Below are 23,929 nucleotides of genomic sequence, written 5' to 3'. Positions count from 1 at the left end.
GGAATTCAATTGTTGCACTTTATCGTTCTCGCAGGAGTTGCTGAAACCCATAGCTGAACCGTGGTCTCGCCTTCGGAACCGCGTCTGATCCAGCGGAATATTATTTCTATGCGGATTATAAAGGCTCGCGCCGCGAGTATACAGATAGATAGTTTTATAGTTTTTGGATTCTAAAATTCCTCCGCACATCCGACGATGCTGTTTGCGCGAGGGAGTTCCTTTTCTCTTTTCCTCGAATAACATGTAACCTGCGAGAATCCTTGTTCGCGCGAGACAGTAGTGTGCGTCTAAAAACTGTGAGAATGAATTCGCGAGAATTTAATTCCCGACCGTCAATTGAACGAACGACAGAGAGATTAGACATTTCGTCGAGGAACTCACAGTAATGACCACCGATTGGTTTGGCGCCGGTATAAAGTGCTGCCTGCACTTCACCAGGCCTTCCATGGCGAACAGCCGATGCGGTTCCGGATGTACCACCGAGCCCTCCACCGGCGACGTCAACCCGTAATATTCGACGTCGCACACGCTGGCCGGCTGCTGAGTGCCACCCTCACGTTCTGGAGCATCAAATAAAAATGCGTTGCTTGTGAAGGTGTCGAGAGAAATTACCTCGCAAATTATGCCTTGCAAAAATAAAGATGTAATATGTGCGCGTAAAATAGTGCCCCGAGATTCTCTGTTATTCATGTAATTTCTTGCGCGACAAATTAATTATAAATTTAACAAATCAACGAAGTTAGCGTAAACAAACGGAAGAGAGACACGATATCAATAATTAAAGAAAGGCTCCAAATTCTAATCTGTATGCAACGATGAGATCTTGAAATTTCTCTGTTATTTTTAATAATTTCTTGTGCGACAAAAGTTGATTATAAAATTAACAAGTCAACGAGATTAATATAATAAATAGAAAGAAACGGAAGAAATATGATACATGACGTAAATGTAAAAATTACTATCCACTCGGGATGTCAATCAAGAAAATTACCAAGACGATCTCGAATATAAAATATTTTCATTTTATCGCTCATATCCGTTGAATTCTCGCGGGAACTCTTGCAACTTTGCTCTCCTCACGCCTCTTAGCTTAATTTTTTTTCCCCGTAAGTTTCTCGCAGTCAGAGGGATATATATTTCAGCGAGTTATAAGTGGGTAAACGTCTTACGGGCACTTTCATTTCGAGTGGAAGTTCATGCACTCCGCAGACAGGATTCCCTCATTTCGTTTCTTACGCGACAATTTCGCATGATTATTCGGGGCAATTCGGGGTCTGCTCGGTTGAATTCGACCCCTTTCCCGTAAGGAGATCGGTCTCCCTGGGTCGCATAAAGTTTTATGTTCCACCGTACGGGATCGTACTCGGCGCGAGATAAGGTAGGCACCGGAATTCCGATGGTAGAACCGGAATTCGAAAACGTTCGGTCTCGATATTCTGCCTCTCTGGTGAAGAGGAAGGGAAAAAAGTGAAACACAGCGACGCGACGGGAATGGGATCTCTGTGTGGGACGTTACGAATACGTGGGGAACAAAAAATCTGACGAACAAAGTCGTGGCCGATTCAAACGCGGCTGGCACGTGCGCGTGCTTCGTTTCTCCGTTTAAACACGAAACGTTGTTATTTAAGATTTCAAACACGCCGGTCTTTGACGACCGTTCTCATCGATCGTCGCGATTCGAATAGAGAGATAGAGATATATACTGTGAGAGACACGAGAATGCACGCGGCGTGTAACACGTGTAACACGTGTAAACGTAATAACGTTCGACCGGCGACACGATCACCTCTCGTCAATCACCGATCCAATCGACGGCGATAGTTCGTCGTCAGTCATGACTTTTGATTCTTGTCATTTACGCCCTTTTTTTTATAATGGTCCATGATTGGATTTATATGCCGCTCGCTCGCGTACGATTGTTGTAACGGGGGGGATGGCTACTGGTTACGAGCGCGAGGCTGGTAGCCATTTCATACAGCCAACGTAAAAAAAAAGAAAAAAAAATTCGTCGGAACGAGAATTTGATGTCGACATGATGTGTCGTAAAATTCGGTCGACGTTTAAAATCTCATCGATATCAAGATTCAATTACTGCTGTCCGCGTTTCGTTTTGTTCGTTAAAAATTTTATCTCGCGCACTATTAGCTTGTGTTCGAAAACGCTTGAACGATTTTAATTTTCGATTTTAATGAAACCGGACGCTTAAATTCACGGGAGAGGAAAACGATAGATCCGACAAATGGAGAATAAATTCTCAAGCATTAGGTGAAAAGAGATTTTTATTTTAAAGTAAAATGTTGAGATATATTTTGACTTCAACGTTGAAATGAGTTAATATCTTAACATTTTACTTTAAAATAAAAATCAAAACTAACTTCACGCTGAAATTAGTTAATATCCGTTCAAAATATATTACTCTCATATTATTCATTATATATTATTGCTCATTATGTGCAAAATGTTATACGGATTAAGTTCTATACTGAAAATCGCAGGGTGCTTACGCGGTTATCCACGCTTTGAATTTATAGATTTAGCGTTTTCAAGCCTGTGATACGCGGTAGTCTGGCTTTACTTTGCAAAATAGCCGTAACAATCACGGGCGAATAATTATCCGACCGCGAATAATTACAAGTTTCCCGATACGCGAGAGCGTAATATACCCGGGCTCTCATTTTAATCTCCGGGATTGCTCGGCCAAGGAAAAGGTCGGTAGCTACTTAATCGGGGTAAAATCTAATCTTTGAAACGGAATTAAGCGCGACCGCTGTTTTTGCGAGGACGGACGCGCGTCGATATATTCGTGAATGTGTCCTCCGGCAGCCAACCAGAATCCCTCGGTCGACTGCCAAGCGAATTTCAGGATTACCGTCCGGACGTGCCTACGCTCATCCGATTAGGGGGCGAGGGGGGGAACGAGGCTTTGACATCGATATGCCGAGGCGTATTTACGGTAATTAGTTACTCGTAATTAGCGGTTTGGGCGCGCCAGTCGGCTATTCAAGAAGCAACGGGCAAAAACTCGATTCGGAACGATCGGGAACGATAAAAGACTGTGGGACGCAAATTGCGCCGATCACGAAAATGACACTATCATCGCGATAATCGAATGCCAGCGCTTCTCGCGCTTTACAACGAAAGAAGAGCAAGCATAATTATTTACGTAAGAAGATCACGCTACGTGTTATTGTGGACGAAGAAAAATATATTACATGTTATATCGAAAGAAAAAAGTAATTCTCAATTAATAATTCTTAATTATTTACTACGTGTAATTTTCGTACTATTCAAGAAACTCGCGGGAAGGGCGCGAGAGATATCAAATTATAGGATAAACTTCATTGCGCGATCCTTTTTAAACTTCCGCTCGAAGACGTAAAACGAGGAAGCTTCTCGGAAGCGCGTAAAGAAGCGCGATTGCGCTCGTAACTCGTAATGAATAAGAGAAGGGAAAAAAAAGAAAGAAGAAACGGGTAAGAAAAGAGTAACCTGTATCTCAAGGCGATAGAGCGCTGCATGGAGCCGCTCACGGAGTGTGTTTCTCGCGATCTCACGACGCTTACGCGCGCTGACTTGATTGCGCGGCGACGGCGACGGCGCGCATCATAATCCAATTTCCGACGTGCGATCTTTTGTTTCGAGTTTGTGCCGAGAGCTCGCCCGCTCGACGAGCGAGCGAGCTCGGCAGACCGCGGCACGTTCGTTCCCGTCCGGCGACGACGGCGCGGCTGGTTCCCTTTTACGACTTACCGTCGTGGAAATAGTACGAGACCTCCATATACTCCTCGTCGGTGGGGCTGTTGGAGGCGCGTCTTAAAACCACCGTCATGTCCCGGCCGCTCGACGAGTATCGCTTCGGCTCGGTGTACCTGGAAAAGAGGAAATGGGAAGAGGGAACGTCATTTGCGCTCTCGGCAACGGAGAGTGAATCTGTGGCGGAGGGATGGTTTTCCCACGCTCCTTTCGCCCCTTTCACGGAGAGCGCCCCGCAGTTTTCCGGGGTCGAAAACCGGACGTAAATCGAACGACCGACGGGCAAGCGCGAACGGGACTGTTTTTTTTTTTTTTTTTTAATTTTCACACTGCCGGTCGACACGTTTAAACGCCAGCGCTTAGACACATTACATTTTGCGCCAAAATGTAGATTAAATACCTACGGAAACTTAAAGAGACTTCAGTTTACAAAGAAGATCATTTTACGACCTCGTTAAAAGATTCTACAAATAATTGAGCATGAAATAGGATAGATATTGCAATGATTCCAGATTCTGAACTTACCTCGGGATAAAATTTATCTCATTGTGAACGATCCTCGTTAAAACAGCTGAATGGCTTTGCATCACGACCGCGCAATCAATACGGAGGAACGATGGTGACGGGGTCATGAATAATGATCGATCCGATTTCCGCTTACATACGTTATAGAGCGCGGGCGCGCGCGCGCACATATACGTAAACCGGGATCCGGGATGCGGGATTCGTGACACTTTTCATCGGGGACATTCCGGGCATGCGGAAACTTCGACGCGTATTATTAATTCACGACCATTATATGGCGAAGGGGGCACGAGGGAGAGCGTGTCGCGCATGGGCGCGAAAGGGTGCTCTCTCCGTGAAAGTTACATAGACGTCGGGACAAAGCAGGATGTAAATCTTGCACGTAAGACTCTATTTTCCCTAGGCAAAGTTGTAAATGGACGTCTTGGGAGCCGCCCTCGATAGTCGGCGCACGCGAGAATTGCCTATGAGTTAGTTTTGCAAGATAAATCGGGCACCCTTTCCGCTGCCGCCCCCCCTTCTCCCGCCCCTCGTCGATGCCCCGTCGTCCTGCGGTGCCGCGAGAGGAGGATCTCGCCCTTTGTCGCTCGAATGAGCGCCAGAATTACGTCGTCGATTTTCTAACATCACAGCAACTTTCCCGCACGGCGAACGATATCACGTCAGCCGTTCGAAGTCGATGACGTTCTTCTCTTCAAACAAGTTTATCGAGATCATCTACGAGAAGTGGATCGCATCTTTTTGTTTAAAACATTTATCGAGAAAGAAAAAAAGTTTAGCGCGTTTCGTCTGGCGTTCTTGAGTCGAGTTAAATTAAAATAGACATGTGGATGAAACTATTATTGAATGTGAGAATAAAAACATTAAAACGTGACCGCGGCTTTCTAAATTTGATATGAAAGGAGAAAATCTTTAATCTTGCAGCCACAAGCAATCAAAGTTTTATAAAACTAAGTATAGAGACACCAATCCTGAGAATTTAAATAAATTATATTTGACTGTGTCAGATTGACTTACATTTAAACGTATATATTATTGGATCATCATCATCTGTGCGCGCTTTATATAAAATATGAAACTTATTTATTAAATTTTATTAAAATATCCTTCTGGAATTACATCCAATGAATTTTCCTACGGTGTGATGTTGAATAATCGCTGTGTAGAAGCACACGAGCGCGTAAATGCCTTGTTATTTGTAGGCTGTATTACAAGCCGGCGATACCTGATTATCGCGATATCCCTCGCACACGGAATGGCAGTTTACTTTATCAGCGCGCGGGATAAAGCGACGGCAGCGGGTTGATCTGTGCCGGTTCATTGGCTGCTTCCGAGCAGGGAGCAACGGGGGATGGCTTTTAGTTGGACATGGCGTGCGTGAAGATTAAATTACTTGATGGCTATACCGGATTGATCCCCGATGTATCTCGCGTCCATGCACGGACGGTTATTAAATAGAGCGCGCTCTGGACAACTCACTTGAATAATCGCGATGCCCGGTCGGACCTTACGACCCTTTGTCGCCAACGCGATGTCGCGCGCGATGCGCAATGATACGATTTTCATCTTTGGATGTCGATGTCGCTAACGCGTCGATATAGCGTTATCGCTTTTTTTCACGTGTCTGTGAAGTTGGCATATCATTTTTCAGCAGATCAAAAATAAAAGGCAGTTCTTGTTGCATGCAATCGAGTTCTATAGTTCCTGATACTTTTTAGTAATAGTTCTGGTGATTTTACCCAAAAAAGTCGATCGAAAAAATGATCTGCTAACTTCCCATAGCAGATCATTTTCTAGCAAATCAAAAATAAAAAAGAGTTCTTGTCGCATGCAGTCGAGTTCTATAGTTCCTGATACTTTTTAATAATAGTTCTGTTGATTTTGCCAAAAAAAGTTCATTGAAAAAATTATCTGCTAATTTTCCAAAATCTCGGAGTTCCGGTTTATTTAAAATATTTTTCGAATAGTTCTGAGCATACTGAAGCATTTTCTAAAAAGTTCTCGACATTAGCAATGTTGTACGATTGTTTAAAAAATTAATACCGCCCAAAAACCGAGTACTTAGAGAGAATAGTGTGATATGCTGTACGAAATGTCGCAGTTCCGGTTTATCTAAAATATTTCTCGAATAGTTCTGAACATACTAAAGCATTTTCCAAAGAGTTCCCGACCCTGGCAATGTCGTATGATTGTTTAAAAAATTAATACCGCTCGAAAACCGAGTATTTAGAGAGAATAGGGTGATATGCTGTACGAAATGTCGCAGTTCCGGTTTATCTAAAATATTTCTCGAATAGTTCTGAACATACTAAAGCATTTTCCAAAGAGTTCCCGACCCTGGCAATGTCGTATGATTGTTTAAAAAATTAATACCGCTCGAAAACCGAGTATTTAGAGAGAATAGGTGATATGCTGTACGAAATGTCGCAGTTCCGGTTTATCTAAAATATTTCTCGAATAGTTCTGAACATACGAAAGCATTTTCTAAAGAATTCCCGACCCTGGCAATGTCGTATGGTTGTTTAAGAAATTAATACCGCTTGAAAACAATCATTGCCAGGGTCGGGAACTTTTTAGAAAATGCTTTAGTATGTTCAGAACTATTCGAGAAATATTTTAGATAAACCGGAACTGCGACATTTCGTACAGCATATCACACTATTCTCTCTAAGTACTCGGTTTTTGGGCGGTATTAATTTTTTAAACAATCGTACAACATTGCTAATGTCGAGAACTTTTTAGAAAATGCTTCAGTATGCTCAGAACTATTCGAAAAATATTTTAAATAAACCGGAACTGCGACATTTCGTACAGCATATCATCCCATTCTCTCTTAATTTTTTAAACAATCATACGACATTGCCAGGGTCGGGAACTCTTTGGAAAATGCTTTAGTATGTTCAGAACTATTCGAGAAATATTTTAGATAAACCGGAACTGCGACATTTCGTACAGCATATCACACTATTCTCTCTAAGTACTCGGTTTTTGGGCGGTATTAATTTTTTAAACAATCGTACAACATTGCTAATGTCGAGAACTTTTTAGAAAATGCTTCAGTATGCTCAGAACTATTCGAAAAATATTTTAAATAAACCGGAACTCCGAGATTTTGGAAAATTAGCAGATAATTTTTTCAATGGACTTTTTTTGGCAAAATCAACAGAACTATTATTAAAAAGTATCAGGACTATAGAACTCGACTCAATATGGTGGAGGCTGTTGAAGAACCGTAAAGGACGAAGTTGAGGCGGGGATATATCTCCGTATAAAGACCGCTCTTTCAGACTTGTCGCACTTCTTCCCTGCGGAAAGACAGGAATTACGGCTCGACGCCTTTACGACGATGTAATCTCAACCGGATTAACATATACCCCGGGCCGTTCGTGAATCTGTCTGCGCACCTTAGATTCCGCGCGAAGAAAGAACCCGAGACGAGATGGATTGTGGGAGAGCAAGGTCGTGGAATGAATAAAAACCAAGGAGAGTCAGGCTGTAAGAAACGGGTCTTGCGATTGCCAAGGTTTTTCTCTCCATCTCGTCGTCATCGTCGTTCGCCGAAGGCGCAACCCGGGTTGTATAATGAACCGCAACGATGTTCCCTCGAAAGCGTTTTTCGGTCGTCCGACAATGGACTTTCCATCGCGTTTCGTATTTCCATCGCTTGTGTGTCTCGCATAATGATATCATCGCTCCTTTATATGAGGTTTTAAAGTAAATCGCTCCCAAGTTTCTCGTAGCTGCATAACGAGATAGGTGACGCACCTGTTTACGATACATTCCCCTGTAATTTTAATTGGTAATACAATTAGTGAGCATTTGTGAATTCGATGAGATAATAGGGAATCATGTCAATCTCTTTCCGGTCAGATTTTAATCGTGCATAATGCGCGTTAATCGTTAACAATTGAAAGCACATTATGCTACATTCATTAACGGGAAGAGCGAGCTGAATATAAAATTTACATGTGTGTTCCTTTATATAATGATAGTTTTAATTGCCGCACACGCGAAGGATAAGTATTATCGGCGATAGCGCCTTATAAACGCCTTTATAGCTACGTTTAATTAATAAAACCATCATAATCACCGTGGGTTTCTTTTGCCAACGACCACACGACCCGCTACCCGCTGCACTCGGATTTTACTCCTTAATCACTTTATAATCAGCGTGTTGAGGAGGCCAAGGCGGGGCGGCGAAAGCGGTTTTCAGCGGACCGCTATTATGTTTCCAAAGGCGCCTCCCCATTAATGAGGATAAAATGTTCCGCGGAACTTTATGCCACCCCGAGAGTCGCGCCGCTAAAGAACATTCCTCGGTTCGTTTAATTCTTCGATACTTCATCTCATCGCGAATTGTAATAAACGCACGTTTGAAAATTCCCGCAAAAATCGTAATCCCGAAATTGGAAGTGCGACACAACGCAAACAATATCATTTTTCCCGGGAATATCGGGAAGGACGCGCGAAATCCCCCCCAAAAAACTCACTCAACGACGAAACGAAGAATCGGGGAAAAAAACCCCGGAAACATGAGTTGAATATGAGAGAAAATTACACTTTTTTTTTACATTTACAAAATGGGGGGAAAAAAGAATACAAATTTGGGATCACACATTTTTCGATCTAGTATGTTATTCATTCGATTTCAATACCGCGATTTATCGGAACTCCGCGCGCTCGCTCGCTCGAATATCGGCGCAGAGAAACGGTGTTTTAAAATGACGAAGTTTCGGAACAACGCATTTTCCGGCGCGTGTTATATCGCTTTTTTTTTCGTTTCTCGTTTTCCCTCGGATTTCACGCGTCCGCTCGAATCGTCGCGCTCGCATCGCCGATCTCGACGAGGCTATTTAGCGCGAGGAGAGGACTGATTTCGCAAACGGAAGTATTCGCGCGATATACGGGACACGCTCGCGAAAATCCGGAACTAGCATAAAAAAAATACCCTCGTGTTTGCAACCGGGCGATGCGAACGAGATGCTTGGACGGGGATTTCGCGACGGGAGAGACCGAGGGGGACTCGAGTAGAAGATTTTTAATTTACTCCGGCGGGGATTTGTGCCGGAGCACATTATCTCGGAGGCATTTTGTAACGCGTTACCGAGACGGCACAATGCGGATACTGCCGTTCGTTCGGATGGACGAAAGCCGTCCCGCTTCTTTTATGCTCCATCCGACGGCTGGGCGACGCGAGCCTCGCGCGAAATGGGGCCGGAGGAATCTGATTTTCTGGTGTTCGAGCCGCTCGGGCAGAAAATGACGTACAGAACTATTTCCGCGGCAACGATCCGTTCCCGACCAACGGCTCCCTTTTCCCCCGGCTCTTTCCTAATGAAAATAATTACGGCCTGTTCATTGTTCGCGTGGGTTTTAGGGTGGGATCTAATTTATCGAGAGCGACGAGTTCGCGTGAGAGAGCGTTTGAAAGAAAGATAGATAGATGGATAAAGAAAGAGGGAGAGAGAAAGAGAGTGAGAGAGAGAGAGGAAAAAAACGACAAACCTGTTTATAACAATGCTGCGAGAAATAGCAGTTGTAGCTTAATTCTGTAAAGTGGTAATATTGCGGAAAAAATTATTGTAAGAATATATCGATCAATACACCAATTAGAAATGTATTTAATGAAATAAATCTGTAAAAAAATTCGCAAGAAATATCTGGTAACATGATGGATCGGGCATAACACATACATAGTATGTACAAAGAGATATATACGATGTAAAGGTCGTCAGATCGAGATTGATGAGCTAATCGCGTGCAACATATACAATATACCGTAATTGATCCATCACAATTCATGTTGCACGCGATTAATGTTAAGTGCATCTTGGTGAAAAAAAGAAGGTCAACCGAGTCCAGGAGTAGTGTATCTAAGATGAGACAGCGAGACTTTGAGGGCATGGAATTTCATTTTAACTGCAAAATTCAGCCGGCAAAATCGAACTGTGAGCAACGAAGTTTCCCCATTAATTTCTTCGCGTTCTACTTTGAGGTAATTAATTAGAATTATGAGAAAAGTTTTCTGAAGCACCTGTTACATGTTTAGAACGGCTACTTCAGAATCTTGGCGAATATCACTATTGAATATTTTACATTGTCGCTCTCGCAGCACGGACTTGTAATAATAACGATGATGAACCAGGAGCTATATTCTGATTAATATTCAGCATAAAATTCATTTGCATCCGTATTCAAATTTTACAGGACTATCTTTCTCTGACGTTACGGTCTTTCGAGGAATATTAAGTGCAGCTTAAACATAAAAATTACAGTAGAAATAAAAATTTAATTTTACTAAAACTTACTAATTTTTTATTCACACAATATGAACGCTACGATAAAAAAAAATAGAATAACATTTACGATATACGTTTTTCGAATTCCACTTGCAATTTATCTAATATATATATTTTGCGAAAAGAAATCTCGTCTATAGATATTACGTAATATCCAGAGTCTTAACAGCAGACAGAAATCACTTCCACTTTGATTATTTGTCAATAACAGAGCTCGACGTCTGACGTCTAATACTGTCGGCGATAATTGCAAGGGGGGGCCACTTTTAATCATCGCTCGTCTACACGGTGATCCGGAGACACGGGGCAATCTTCTCGATAAAGCCGCGCGATGACCCCTAATTGGCCACATTATTAAAATCGCATTTTCGTGATCCCAGCTGTGAGGGATCGTCCCCTGCGAAGCGTACGGCGATGAAGTTCCCTCGTAAAATAAATCACGCCATCCCATCGCGGTAATTCGGCGCAGCCGCTTCTGCCTTGCCGGTAATATTGGATATTTTCTTAATGGCGAAACTTCCACGGCCTTCCCCCTCGAATCGAGTTCATCCTCGTGAACTCCCTGATAAATCGGTACACGATTCTCGACCGTTTTCGATAGTCTCCTACTCCATGCCCTATGTGTCTGTGAAGTTGGCATATCATTTTCTAGCAGATCAAAAATAAAAGGCAGTTCTTGTCGCATGCAGTCGAGTTCTATAGTTCCTGATACTTTTTAGTAATAGTTCTGGTGATTTTACCCAAAAAACAGTCGATCGAAAAAATGATCTGCTAACTTCCCGTAGCAGATCATTTTCTAGCAAATCAAAAATAAAAAAGAGTTCTTGTCGCATGCAGTCGAGTTCTATAGTTCTTGATACTTTTTAATAATAGTTCTGTTGATTTTGCCAAAAAAAGTCCATTGAAAAAATTATCTGCTAATTTTTCGAAATCTCGGAGTTCCGGTTTATTTAAAATATTTTTCGAATAGTTCTGAGCATACTGAAGCATTTTCTAAAGAGTTCCCGACATTAGCAATGTTGTACGATTGTTTAAAAAATTAATACCGCTCGAAAACTGAGTATTTAGAGAAAATAGGGTGATATGCTGTACGAAATGTCGCAGTTCCGGTTTATCTAAAATATTTCTCGAATAGTTCTGAACATACTAAAGCATTTTCCAAAGAGTTCCCGACCCTGGCAATGTCGTATGATTGTTTAAAAAATTAATACCGCTCGAAAACCGAGTATTTAGAGAGAATAGGGTGATGTGCTGTACGAAATGTCGCAGTTCCGGTTTATCTAAAATATTTCTCGAATAGTTCTGAACATACTAAAGCATTTTCCAAAGAGTTCCCGACCCTGGCAATGTCGTATGATTGTTTAAAAAATTAATACCGCTTGAAAACCGCGTATTTAGAGAGAATAGGGTGATATGCTGTACGAAATGTCGCAGTTCCGGTTTATCTAAAATATTTCCCGAATAGTTCTGAACATACTAAAGCATTTTCTAAAGAGTTCCCGATATTAGCAATGTTGTACGATTGTTTAAAAAATTAATACCGCCCAAAAACCGAGTACTTAGAGAGAATAGTGTGATATGCTGTACAAAATGTCGCAGTTCCTGTTTATCTAAAATATTTTTCGAATAGTTCTGAACATACTAAAGCATTTTCTAAAAAGTTTCCGACCCTGGCAATGATTGTTTTCAAGCGGTATTAATTTTTTAAACAATTATACGACATTGCCAGGGTCGGGAACTTTTTAGAAAATGCTTTAGTATGTTCAGAACTATTCGGGAAATATTTTAGATAAACCGGAACTGCAACATTTCGTACAGCATATCATCCTATTCTCTCTAAATACTCGGTTTTCGAGCGGTATTACATTTTTTAAACAATCATACAACATTGCCAGGGTCGGGAACTCTTTCGAAAATGCTTTAGTATGTTCAGAACTATTCGAAAAATATTTTAGATAAACCGGAACTGCGACATTTCGTACAGCATATCACCCTATTTTCTCTAAATACTCAGTTTTCGAGCGGTATTAATTTTTTAAACAATCGTACAACATTGCTAATATCGGGAACTCTTTAGAAAATGCTTCAGTATGCTCAGAACTATTCGAAAAATATTTTAAATAAACCGGAACTTCGAGATTTTGGAAAATTAGCAGATAATTTTTTCAATGGATTTTTTTTGGCAAAATCAACAGAACTATTATTAAAAAGTATCAAGAACTATAGAACTCGACTGCATGCGACAAGAACTCTTTTTTATTTTTGATTTGCTAGAAAATGATCTGCTACGGGAAGTTAGCAGATCATTTTTTCGATCGACTGTTTTTTGGGTAAAATCACCAGAACTATTACTAAAAAGTATCAGGAACTATAGAACTCGACTGCATGCGACAAGAACTGCCTTTTATTTTTGATCTGCTAGAAAATGATATGCCAACTTCACAGACACTTTTTTCACACGTACAAAATTCACGTTTTTTTCCTTGCGAATCTAAAGCCTAAATTAATCTAGAAATTGAATTAAGTAAAAAAAAAAAAAAATAAATTTCTGATATGGAAAATAAAATTCTCAGGCAGTATTATCTTATCTAATCTGGAATAACGTTATGTTATTCTTATACTTTTCGATATGACAGAGTTCGTAACCCACTTTCTTAGCTTTATCGAACCTCCAGTTTGCGAGGTTCCTACCTCGTTTTATTTTGCATCATCTTAATACCGTTTCGGGAGTATCGCAGGAGGCGGAAGGCAACGGCCGGAAATTCGGCGCGGGTCGAGTCGCGCGATGGAAAACGTGCATGCCCGGCTGCAAACGGCGCGGCGCGGCGCGGGCGGGGTTGGAGAACGTGCGAGGCGGATGAAGCACGGGCGTTATTTCGCATGAATTTTTACGAGATTAGCCAACATAAAACACGCAGCAGTCCCATAGGCACGTACGTACGTACGCTACATCCGGACGACCTGGTGCTGCTGCTGCTGCTGCTACTACTGCTGTTGCTACTAAGCATAAATCGTCCTGGGACCGGCTGGCACCGGGACGGCGCAAACGTTAGAAATTAAAATAGATTAAAAACTGCCGGTAGCATCAGCAAGGCAGCGAGGCGCAACGCGCGTGCGACGAATATCACTCTTCTCGGATGCAGAAAGCGGAAACGATCCTTCTCCCTTCGTTCTCTCACGGCCGGGCGGAGAGAGAAGCCCCGCGAACACCTGTGAATCGCGGTCCCGCGGTTTCCACGGTTGGGCATCGCGTGAACGATGCAGTGCGTTATTTGTAATTCTTGCCTTCGATCTGGCAATTCGAGCGTTTGTCGTTTTCGACGTTCGTACGGTTGTCGAGAGACGCTTTATGAATTTTGTATCTCGTTGAATCATAATCGCACCATTGTATATTTCTATCCGTATACTCTGTAAGACTTCATGTTTCAAAATTAAATTGCTAATTTCTTAATTGTGATAGAGCCTTGCACTGTCGTCATCTAGGGGAAGGTCTGTTCCTAAATAAAAATGAAGAACAGCGCTCGTGTACATCATATATTGTAATTCGTACTCCAAATCCACTCGGAAGGTTTCCCAGTTGAGAGACATATATACGTGCACGTTATCACAATATTTCAGACGTTTTACCGCGGGCATCTGTCGATCGAGGAGGGCAAGAAGCCGGGTGGTAAAGTCCGGCGAATCGATCGCCGTACCATATCGGTAGCGGCGACGGCGGCGGCGGCGCCTCGAAATCTCTTCTGGGAAATCTCTTAGCCCAGCCGGGCATCTCTCGTTTGGCCATTCGTTGGTCGATTCTTGTTCTTTTTGCACCGGCCGCATCAAGTTCGCCCCCGATGCAGCAAGGGCGGGGGCGGACAGGGGCGCTCGTGCGACAGACATTTCGCGTCCGTCCATTTCCCACGGCTTGCATAATGCATGCGACCGTTGGCTGCTTCGACGACGACGACGACGACGACGACGAGAACGACGACGTCGCTCGCTCGAAAGTCCCTTTTGTACTTATCTCTCCAGGCTCTCCGATCGGCCAGCCGGAATCCTGGTTCGCGGGTCACCGCCGGCTTCCAGCCTCGAGAGGAATCACGCGATACCTTTGTTTGTCGTCGTTCGACCCTCTACAGTCTGTTTTCACGGCCGATTGGTCAACCTTGTCTCCGGAGGTTTCAACGTCGAAGCGAGCTGTCGTTCTGCATGTAGGACAGATATACATTGCATAGATTTAAATACGCGGAATTTAATCCTTTTTCTCCAACACGCCCGAAAATGATAAATATTTGTTGTCTTCATTTTTGTAAGTTACGCGCAAGTATTTTTACTATTTTCTCGTTGCAGCTTACGAGAACGTTCTGAGTTGTGATTAAAATGATAAAAATGTTCAGACATAAATACGTGTCCAGGTATTGGTACATTTACCTTAATTTGAATAAAAATTAAATAGTTATCTTGGTATTTAATCCTTTTGAACATTCCTCAAAGGCTATTAATTCTCTAAATTATTTTTTTGCGAACTTTCTCGGCTTTTGAGTTCAAATAAATGAAACTTTGGAGTACATATGCACGTAGCTACGTTTATCGTATCAAAAAGTGTATTTGACGAACCTGGTTTCCTCGTCGATATAGTATAGTCGGAATTTTAGGACTCTGTTTACTTTTATCTGAACTATTCCTAGAGAAAAAGCGTTACGTGTAATTTCAATATTGTCGTAAAGCGAGTATATCCGTAAAAAAAACGCAACAAAAATTTATGACATAAATTGGAACAGTTGGCACGTATTTTTTCTCGTAACGTTCAGGAACAAATTGCACGATGTTTACGATGAAAGAATCTGTCGATTATGTAGTAAATATTCGCGTTTGATTAAATAACTTACTTTAGAAGGGCGTGTGAAACGAATGTATAGTGTTTTTTACACGAGCGTTAATATGCCGCGGTAAAAAAAAAAACTGATAGCTTTTGCAACATTCGTTCAACTTCTATTTAATTTGACGCTGGTTTACATTTTTGTTTCGATTTTTCTATAAATTGCGTAACGTTTCTCTCGTAAAATACACACGGTGTATACACTATGTATGTCACGAAGTCCTTCCGGTTGTCGAAATATTGTAGATATGCAGGTTTTATACCTGCGCGCTCCATACGACCGTTTAACGAATGCAATTTCTTCAATGATGTTGTAATGGCAAACATATTTAATTCCGTACAATTACAGGAGAGAAAAATATACATGCAAATTGCGTAATTTTGTAGTTTCCTCATGCGGCCCAGTGACGTACGTATTACCTTTATTCAAAAAGTTTTATTTTCGCTCGTTGTATTCGGCCGCGTATTATTCATGATAGAAATCTTTGCGCACGGCAGGTCCAGTCTTCGCGTTGATATCGCGCGTTTTATGGACGCGGTCTTTTCGACGTCGTAAACATTTAATGCCGATCGATTTACTGCGCGCGAATAATATAATAAATGCAAGCGTGTGCTAGGCGTTGATAGAATACCGGCTAATCCGTTTAATACCTCGCGCGTTCTAGAATTTATGACTTGCAGCGTTTGATAACAAAATACTGTCGCGACCGACGAGTTAGGTATAAATATCGACAAAGGGGAAAAATTTGGGAACTTAAAAATGCACAAAAAAAAAGGTTTATTTTGCAGTAACAAATTGCTTGTAAATAGGAATTACATGATAAAACTAAATATACCATATGATTTAATACAAAAGCTGTGGATATTATTAAATTAAAATTAATAAAATAATATATAATGTATCACACAGAATAATATTATTAAAATTTATTAAAATATTAAATTAAAATGTTTAATAAAACAAGATTAATGTTTTGCATTTTGCTCTATCTAAAATTATTCATCATTATACGATAAATTATTATAGCAGACATTTTTATTCGTAATACGTGTGCTTTTTTTCTGTCGAGAAAGTCGAGATATCGATGTAAGAATGAGATGCCTGGATAAGAATTCAAGGGAGATAGAATAGAGGTCATATCAAATGAAAAACGTGACGAGAAAGATATTTGAAAGAAGATTTTTAGCCATACATATTGAACAGCGACGTAGTACGCGAAGAGAGATGCATATTCCGCAATTTTTATAGAGAAAACCTTTTTCCAGACCCTTATTCCGACAATTACTCGATCAGATGTCACTCCTTGTCGTTTCTCCATTTATCGCACTTGAAACTCACAAGCGCGTCGATCCAATCATCTGAAATAAGTTATAACACGAATTAAAATCAAAGATAAAAATATTTTTCTTGTATTATATTTTCATCTTTGATTTAATTCGCGTTATACTTATTTGAGAACTAAAAATGATGAAGATGTCCAGATATACATCTCACGTATCCAGGCATTAGTACATTTACCTTAATAGATCCAAGTATAAAATAAAAAAGCCGCGACTAATTAAATCCTCCCAGAGAACTCATCAAAACATCGAAATAAGGCACAACTTTTGCGACGCTGTTGCGAGCCGTATTTCCGTATCGGCTTTCGTAGTTGCCGAGCGCGGCAACGATTGAACGATTTCAGATAACTACCATCTCCGTGCGTTCTCTGTGACATCTTTTCATTCGAATATGTACCCGGTACGCACTGAGTGGAATGCACGATGTGCAGAGAGAGGGAGAGGGAGAGGGAGAGGGAGAGGGAGAGAGAGAGAGAGAGAGAGAGAGAGTCGGGCTACAGCCATCTTTCATACTTTGACTTCCGGCGAAATGAGTATGAGGTATCGCTTTGCATGCCGCCGTCTAGTTCTCGGATGGAGACGGATGATGGATTTGCCGGGTCTGTTTTATGATTACGTGCCCGACGATCTTTCGTTGCTTCCTCGGCATTACGACGGCGCTGGCTCCTATTTCGCGCGTCAGTTCAGCCGTTGTCTCGTGGATACGTGCCCGAGGTATAATGAATAATCCTCACTGTGAACGGCATGCGCACTAGGGAGAGAAAGGCTACTCGCTAATATCAGAACAAAGGTGTAAAGAGACTAAAAATGACTCGCGACGAAATGCCCGTTTCGGAACTGCCGCGTTGTTAACTGGTCGGCACGTCTTAATACGTCTCGAGCGCTCGCGTCTCTGCAAGGTTGGAGATTAGCGTTTAGAACTAATCTCCATCATCCGATGCCAGGTTCTAAGGAGACTTAACCAGTCCCGTTTAGAGCCCGGCATCGCACGAGTTGCCGAGGGATCTCGAAATTTACCAACTCACAATTACGATGCACATCACCTACAAACCGGTACACAGTGGTATTTCTCTAATGACCCGCTAATAACCAGGGGAATCCACTTACTTATCCTGAGTCGATGGTTCCCGCGGGAGCCACTGCGCTGGGCTGCAGATCCTCTCCAAGGAGTTGGCGGTATCCAGCATCCCGCTCTCCGGCGAGCCGTCGAATATCTCGATCGTCGACTGGCAGGACTGCGCGCTGTAAAATCGATAGCCAGGAACATGTCTATCAGTGGATTTTACGACGGACGTCATGCGCGCCGAGGCCGTCAAAACTCATCGACCCGTACCGGGAGAATTCACCGTCGATGTATCAACTGCAAATTCTCGTGTAGAGAATTTGAAAGGGTATGGCGATATCTAACGCGTTTTTCACAGAAACGAACGAAAAAAAAACTTTGGACTAAAAAAATAGGAGTATGTATTAAACGTACTATTACACCCCGATTTATTCGTTTGTCAATTTCTCTTTTAATCTGTAGGAAAGATTGAAAGCTTTTTGGAAATGTTACATCCGATATTTGTTCCGGTATAATCCGTAAATGTATCACTCGAACCAAAATATTCGAGTGCCGCGTTCTCGTTCGCTCTAATCGCCTCGTCTGCGGAAAGTAAGCTGCAGATCCGACACGGATGCCCCTATTACGCGTGCATGAAAACAGAGTAAAAAGGAAAAGAGACAGAGAGAGAAAGAGATACGCGATTTGGAGGGTTTGGTCGACGGGTGAGAGACGCACGATATTCCCCCGTGCTCGGAGATACTTTCTCGGTTCACCTGGCGCTCGGATTTACAATATTCCGTTCAAAATTCATGCTACCTTCAATAAAGCCCTCCGTTCTGTGTCTCGTAAGCGCGCGCGCGCACCTTCTACTGGGTTCATATTGGCGGTTGTATAGATATCCGCGGCCTCGAAGACCGACAGCGCGGCGGCGCGTTCATATGCGATGTCGAGAGGGTTGTCGGAGATACGAGTCGTCGTCGTCGTCAGTTCTGGAAAGGAAGGGGTTCATCTCTCCCCCGCGGCGTGTTTCATCTCCCCGGGCGCGTACATAACACGTCTCTGAAGGCGCAGATACGCGTTCCGCATGTCGTCGATGTATATAGCACGCGCATGATATAATTGAAAATCCCCGGGACGCGGACGCGACGGCAGCCGTAGGCCCCGCGTGATTTAATGCTACTTTCCGCGACGAGAGAGCTGTGCGAGGTGGTTTTCTTCTCCATCCCCTCCTGGGCGCCGTTTCTATAAGTTACGCAAGTCGCCGCTAACTGTGAAATAAGCGCTCCCGCGCGTAGTCGTAACGGCGCAATTGCGGAATAATGGTTCTCCCATGTGTTCTTAAATATTCCGAGGTTTTGCGACATTCGGATTTCTTAGATATTAATCAATATTGACGTGCTACTCTGATTCACGAAGTACGATATATTATTTCAACAAAAATGCGCGCGCGTAAACGACGGAATTTACGGCGCTTACACGACACGCTAATCAATAATACAAATCTCCCGACCGTTTTTACAACAGTCACGAAATCCAACTTTACGTGCGTAACTCGCCGCGGATTTGTACGGATTGGCAAACACGAATCGAAAGTGGTGAACAAATCCGAAATGCAATTCCACACACACGCCGCGCGACACACGTTACGTGACTGCAGTTTTCATCGGCCTTCGGGTCCACGCAATCCACGTACGGTAAAATGTGTCGATAAACACGAAGGAGAGCACGGGGCCGGGGAAGTAAAGAAGAGAGTATGGTTTCCCGCTTTCTAAGACCGCGGTCGCACGTGCGTCGCAATGTGTGACTCGAAGGCCCGTGAAGGCCGCGGGCGAGGCGGGTTGTACCTGAGGTTGTAACTGGCCAGGGAAACGTGTCCGGTGTCGTAAGCACGGCCACGCAGCACGAGTCTGCACGTCGTCGACTTGGGTTTGCCTCTGGTGTCGTGGTGGCCTGCCCGGACCTTCTCGCCGCTCACCTCGAGGTCGCAGCTGCTGGTCACGGCGCCTTGGTCCTTGCGGTGGTCGTGGAGGTCGCGGTTGTTGTAGTTGGACTTCATCAATTCGACTGGAAGAACGGACAGCTAAGTAAGTGAGCGTCGACAATAATTCTCGTTATTCTATGATACAAAGTTGAAACAGGAACAAAAATATGAAAAAGATTACGAAAATAATCTGAACTATTCTACTCTTTCAAATCTCCTAGCATTTTTTTTAAATTAAAGCTAGAAGAAGTATATTAGAATTGTGTAAGTGTTAGACTAATCGACGCGGTGATCTACGCTAGAGAAGTGCAGGCGAACATTTTCCTCTTGCTACTTACGACTTTTATTCGTGCTGTCGACAGTGATCGTCGTTGGAACTTCCGTTGTCATTTCTATAAAACTCAACGTCGCGACGAAGCCGTTATAATCGAAGGGCGATACTTCGGGGCCAGTTCTGCAAAACGATACGAACTTCTCTGAAGGCGCAGAAGACGATAAGATATTTAAATCGATCGAGAAGTCAAAATGGATCTTCTTGTTTGTTTTTCTGGTAAAGAAATGCGTTACTCACCTGAATTCGACGAGGAGTTCTTGACCGTCGTACACCAGTGCCGTCTTTTCCTTGCCGCAGAGCATCTTCAGTAACGGACTCGACGACTTCGAACCCGAATAAACGGCGATGTAGTCGCTGGTGCAATGGCTGCAACGAGAATAGAAGTACTTCCGTATAAGGTGCGACTATGCATCCGGGGGGCGCTTCAAGGACTTTGGTACTCCCTTCGTCTTTCGCACCGGGATAAACGCCGATATAAGCGAGAAACGTGGAATGGGGAAAGTGGAGCGGATAGGTGTATCATGATATCTCGCAGTTCCATTTCGCACGGGTGATAATTAAGGCGCCCCCGTAATGGACATTAATAAATTATCATGACATTACAAAGGACAGGTGTGCGCGAAGTTAAATGTTAGGGCGGCCGCTGTTGCGCCGTTAATTATCGTTGAGAGAAGAAGAAAATGCAGTACGAAGATTAACACACCGGTTTAATTAAGATTCGCAGAATGAACGATTCATTGCGACAACTGTATTTAGGGGAGCGACCTCCTTGCAGCGCGCAGTACTTCCACATTTTTTTTAATATAGGTACTCGCTAAGAAAATTTTTGACATTTATCCTATTAGTTCATCAAGTACCTAATTATAATTTTTTTTAATAATTATTTTATATTTGGAATTATAATACATTATAAATATACAATTAGATTATTATATTTTTATTTTCGCTGCAGCGATGCAAAAGCAACACGTGCGGTTTTTACGTTATTTTAGTAGATTTCTTTTTTTAAATAAAAAACAGAAACAGCCAACACGCGTGCTGTTTTAAAGGATGCGCCGTCGGAAACGATTGCGCGGGGAATTGTAACAAATGCAATTACGGTAATAATCCCGCGGTAGGCAATAACACCGCACGCAGTTGCATTAGATGTGCCGGTACGCGGGCAAATGCCACGTTTATATTACGCAATCAGAACAGCGCCAGCAGATATCGTATGTAACTGTGTGTAACTAATGCAGTACTATATGTGCTATGCGATATTAATGCACCGCCAGATCCAATTTACTGCTATTAATGCGGCATAGATACGTTGCCATTTCGCAGCCATCTTGGGGGGCGCGATGAAATCTGAAATCAAGTATTCGACATACTTCACCTGGCGGCGCCAGGTAATTATGGTAAAACGCGGTCGCATGAATCCATTAACTATGCTGATTGGAGACGATTGTGCATCGTCATCCTACATGGGCGACCTGGACTACGCGCCCGTCACGTCGGTCGCCCACCGAAGTCATATTTCCCCGGAAAATGGCATGACAGTATATTAATGCAGTTCTATTCTGTTTCATTACCTGCCGGAGGAAAATATGGCTCGATAATTGAATTCATCCCGCGCGCGTTTAATTATCTCTGCCACCCTCAAGAAAATATTGACAATTACGGGCGCGATCGTATAAATCGGCAAGCAATTACGGCGGCGATAAAATAGGTGGTGATGCTGTTGCATTGCCATAAACGTTGTGCTATATTTCTCCCCATTTGACTCATGAAATCAATATCTAACTCGATGTAAAGTCTGCGAAGCCAGAGTTAGGATAAGGTATATCAAATACACAGAAAGATGAGAACTATCGAGATGCACGATTGTAGATTAAACGGATATTTAAAACTCACGTATATTGCGAATACTCGGCGAGCGCAATCGCGCAGAAAAAAAGATATTGGTTTCAGTAGATGGACCGATAATCCCACGGCTCAAAACTCCTGTGACACGTCGGTTCATTGCTTTATCGGCTTTTCACCTTCCCTCGTTCGTCGGAATCCCAATGAGATGTAACTCGGAGGAATTGGTTATATATATATATATATATATATATATATATATATATATATATAGTAATAATGTCTTCTTATTGTAATCAGCAATAAGAGAAAAAGAAGGGGGAAGCAGCCAGTGTTCCAGAAAATGGATGTCCGCCTGTTATCCAGATTAGCATTATTCCCCCTTTTATCGTTACCATAAAATCGTCCCAAGTTCCTTTCACTCTATTACCAAGTCAATGTTGCGAGAAACTAGAGAAAACAGACTCGTTTCGCGCTTATTTCGACGTATCCAGTTGAGGCAGAGATTTGTTTGCTACGCGATAAGTGGATTTGATCGCGACGTGAATTTCTCGCGTGATAAAACAATGTGCGCATACGGTCGAAGTAAATTATTATCTATTTTTTTTACGAGAAGTGCGTAAAGAAGTAAATGTACTGAAATCAATCTCGTGGAGATATCGAAAGATGCGGGATCGAAAAGTTTGCACGTTTAAATCTTGACGTATGCGAGATTCAATTTTCCGCGTTTCAGATAATAAACCGCCGGCACTCCGTGGCGGTAGATGGGACGCGTTACTTTTGTCGAAGTGAGAAGCAACGTCCATTGTTCTAAGGGTCTCTAAGCCCCGGGGCGTGGTTATGACTAGCTTGGCATTTAATCCTGTCGTCGTTGTCGCCGGCTCCGTCACGGTGGTGAAATAGAGCCGGCGCCTCGTTGTAAATTCACCCCTGATTGCGAGCGGCGGTCTTCGTCCGCGCCGCGCCGTTCATCCTGGGTGCAAATGCATAGTTACACGAGACCGCTTTCGCGAAATCATAGAACGATAGCTTGGCACCGGCTGGGAGCAATGGTGGCGCCAGAGCCGCCAGAAATACGCTCTTCGCACGTAAATGTGCTTTATTTTCGTTCTTCGGAAAACTGAGAAATTTTACAAATACGCAATTTTATATGTTTAAGAGTAACAATTTTTTTTTTTGAATTAAGTATCTGAGTTAATTTCGCATTAATATTTTTTCGATTTTACTTCCAAAGAGGAAAGATACAAAATAGCAAAAGAGTGAAACGTAAGACTTGGTCTGGTTAAATATTTACTATTTAGTAATCAAAATTTTAAATAAGTTCACAGTTGTTGAGTAATAGTTATTTAAGCGTAATTTATATAAAATAATGTTTAAGAGTATTAAGTGATATTAACCGGGTATTAACTTTTTACTTCAGGAACGTTAAGTCCTGGTACTTTGGAGCGTCTTATTATAGAACGAGGAGCTCGCTAAATAAGTTGAGATAAATTAAACCATCCACCTCTTTCGCGCTTTTTTTCCTTCTCTTTCTGCTTCGGCAGTCACTCATTAAATATTAGGAAGAAAAATATTTACGGAAACGTTTCAAGGCAATGCTAAAGCTTCGCGTCGTCGGGGTTGCATTGCCGTAGTAGTTTAAAATCTCATCCATGTTCCGGGAAACTTAAAGACTTTCGCAATCCAATTAATTAAGCTCCTCGCCATTCCAATTAGAACATTCCTGACTTCCTACGCATTGCCATCGAAGTCCTTCTTTTTCTCTCTGGTAGCCGCGCTACCAAGCCAAATAATTAAAAGATTTCTGTTCGCGTCCGCGTAGAATCCACCGCGTTAAATTGAATGATTTCAGCACGAATGCCTTCGCGTCATAGCGTAAATCGTGAACGTGTAATAGAATTTTTAAATAATAATTTTTTATCGTTTTAATCGACACACAAAATTGTAA

At 42.5% G+C, this 23,929-nt stretch overlaps 1 protein-coding gene across 4 annotated transcripts in view; it reads right to left on the bottom strand.

Annotated features, from left to right (window-relative positions):
* Positions 1-23,929, bottom strand: part of LOC139817491 (uncharacterized) — a 221,300-nt gene that overhangs the window by 10,827 nt on the left and 186,544 nt on the right. For all 4 annotated transcript variants that reach the window (XM_071785628.1, XM_071785627.1, XM_071785629.1 and 1 more), the window contains 6 exons: positions 20,377-20,505; positions 20,144-20,259; positions 19,669-19,888; positions 17,887-18,021; positions 3,751-3,869; positions 382-560 (listed from right to left, as the gene is read on the bottom strand). In XM_071785628.1, the coding sequence (XP_071641729.1) occupies positions 382-560; positions 3,751-3,869; positions 17,887-18,021; positions 19,669-19,888; positions 20,144-20,259; positions 20,377-20,505 (898 nt within the window). The remainder of the gene's footprint in view (positions 1-381; positions 561-3,750; positions 3,870-17,886; positions 18,022-19,668; positions 19,889-20,143; positions 20,260-20,376; positions 20,506-23,929) is intronic.

The sequence above is a fragment of the Temnothorax longispinosus genome, chromosome 8, assembly GCF_030848805.1.
Source record: "Temnothorax longispinosus isolate EJ_2023e chromosome 8, Tlon_JGU_v1, whole genome shotgun sequence".
NCBI classification, from domain to species: Eukaryota; Metazoa; Arthropoda; class Insecta; order Hymenoptera; family Formicidae; genus Temnothorax; species Temnothorax longispinosus.
Note: the sequence above shows the minus strand (reverse complement) of the source record. Positions and strands in the feature narration are given on the sequence as shown.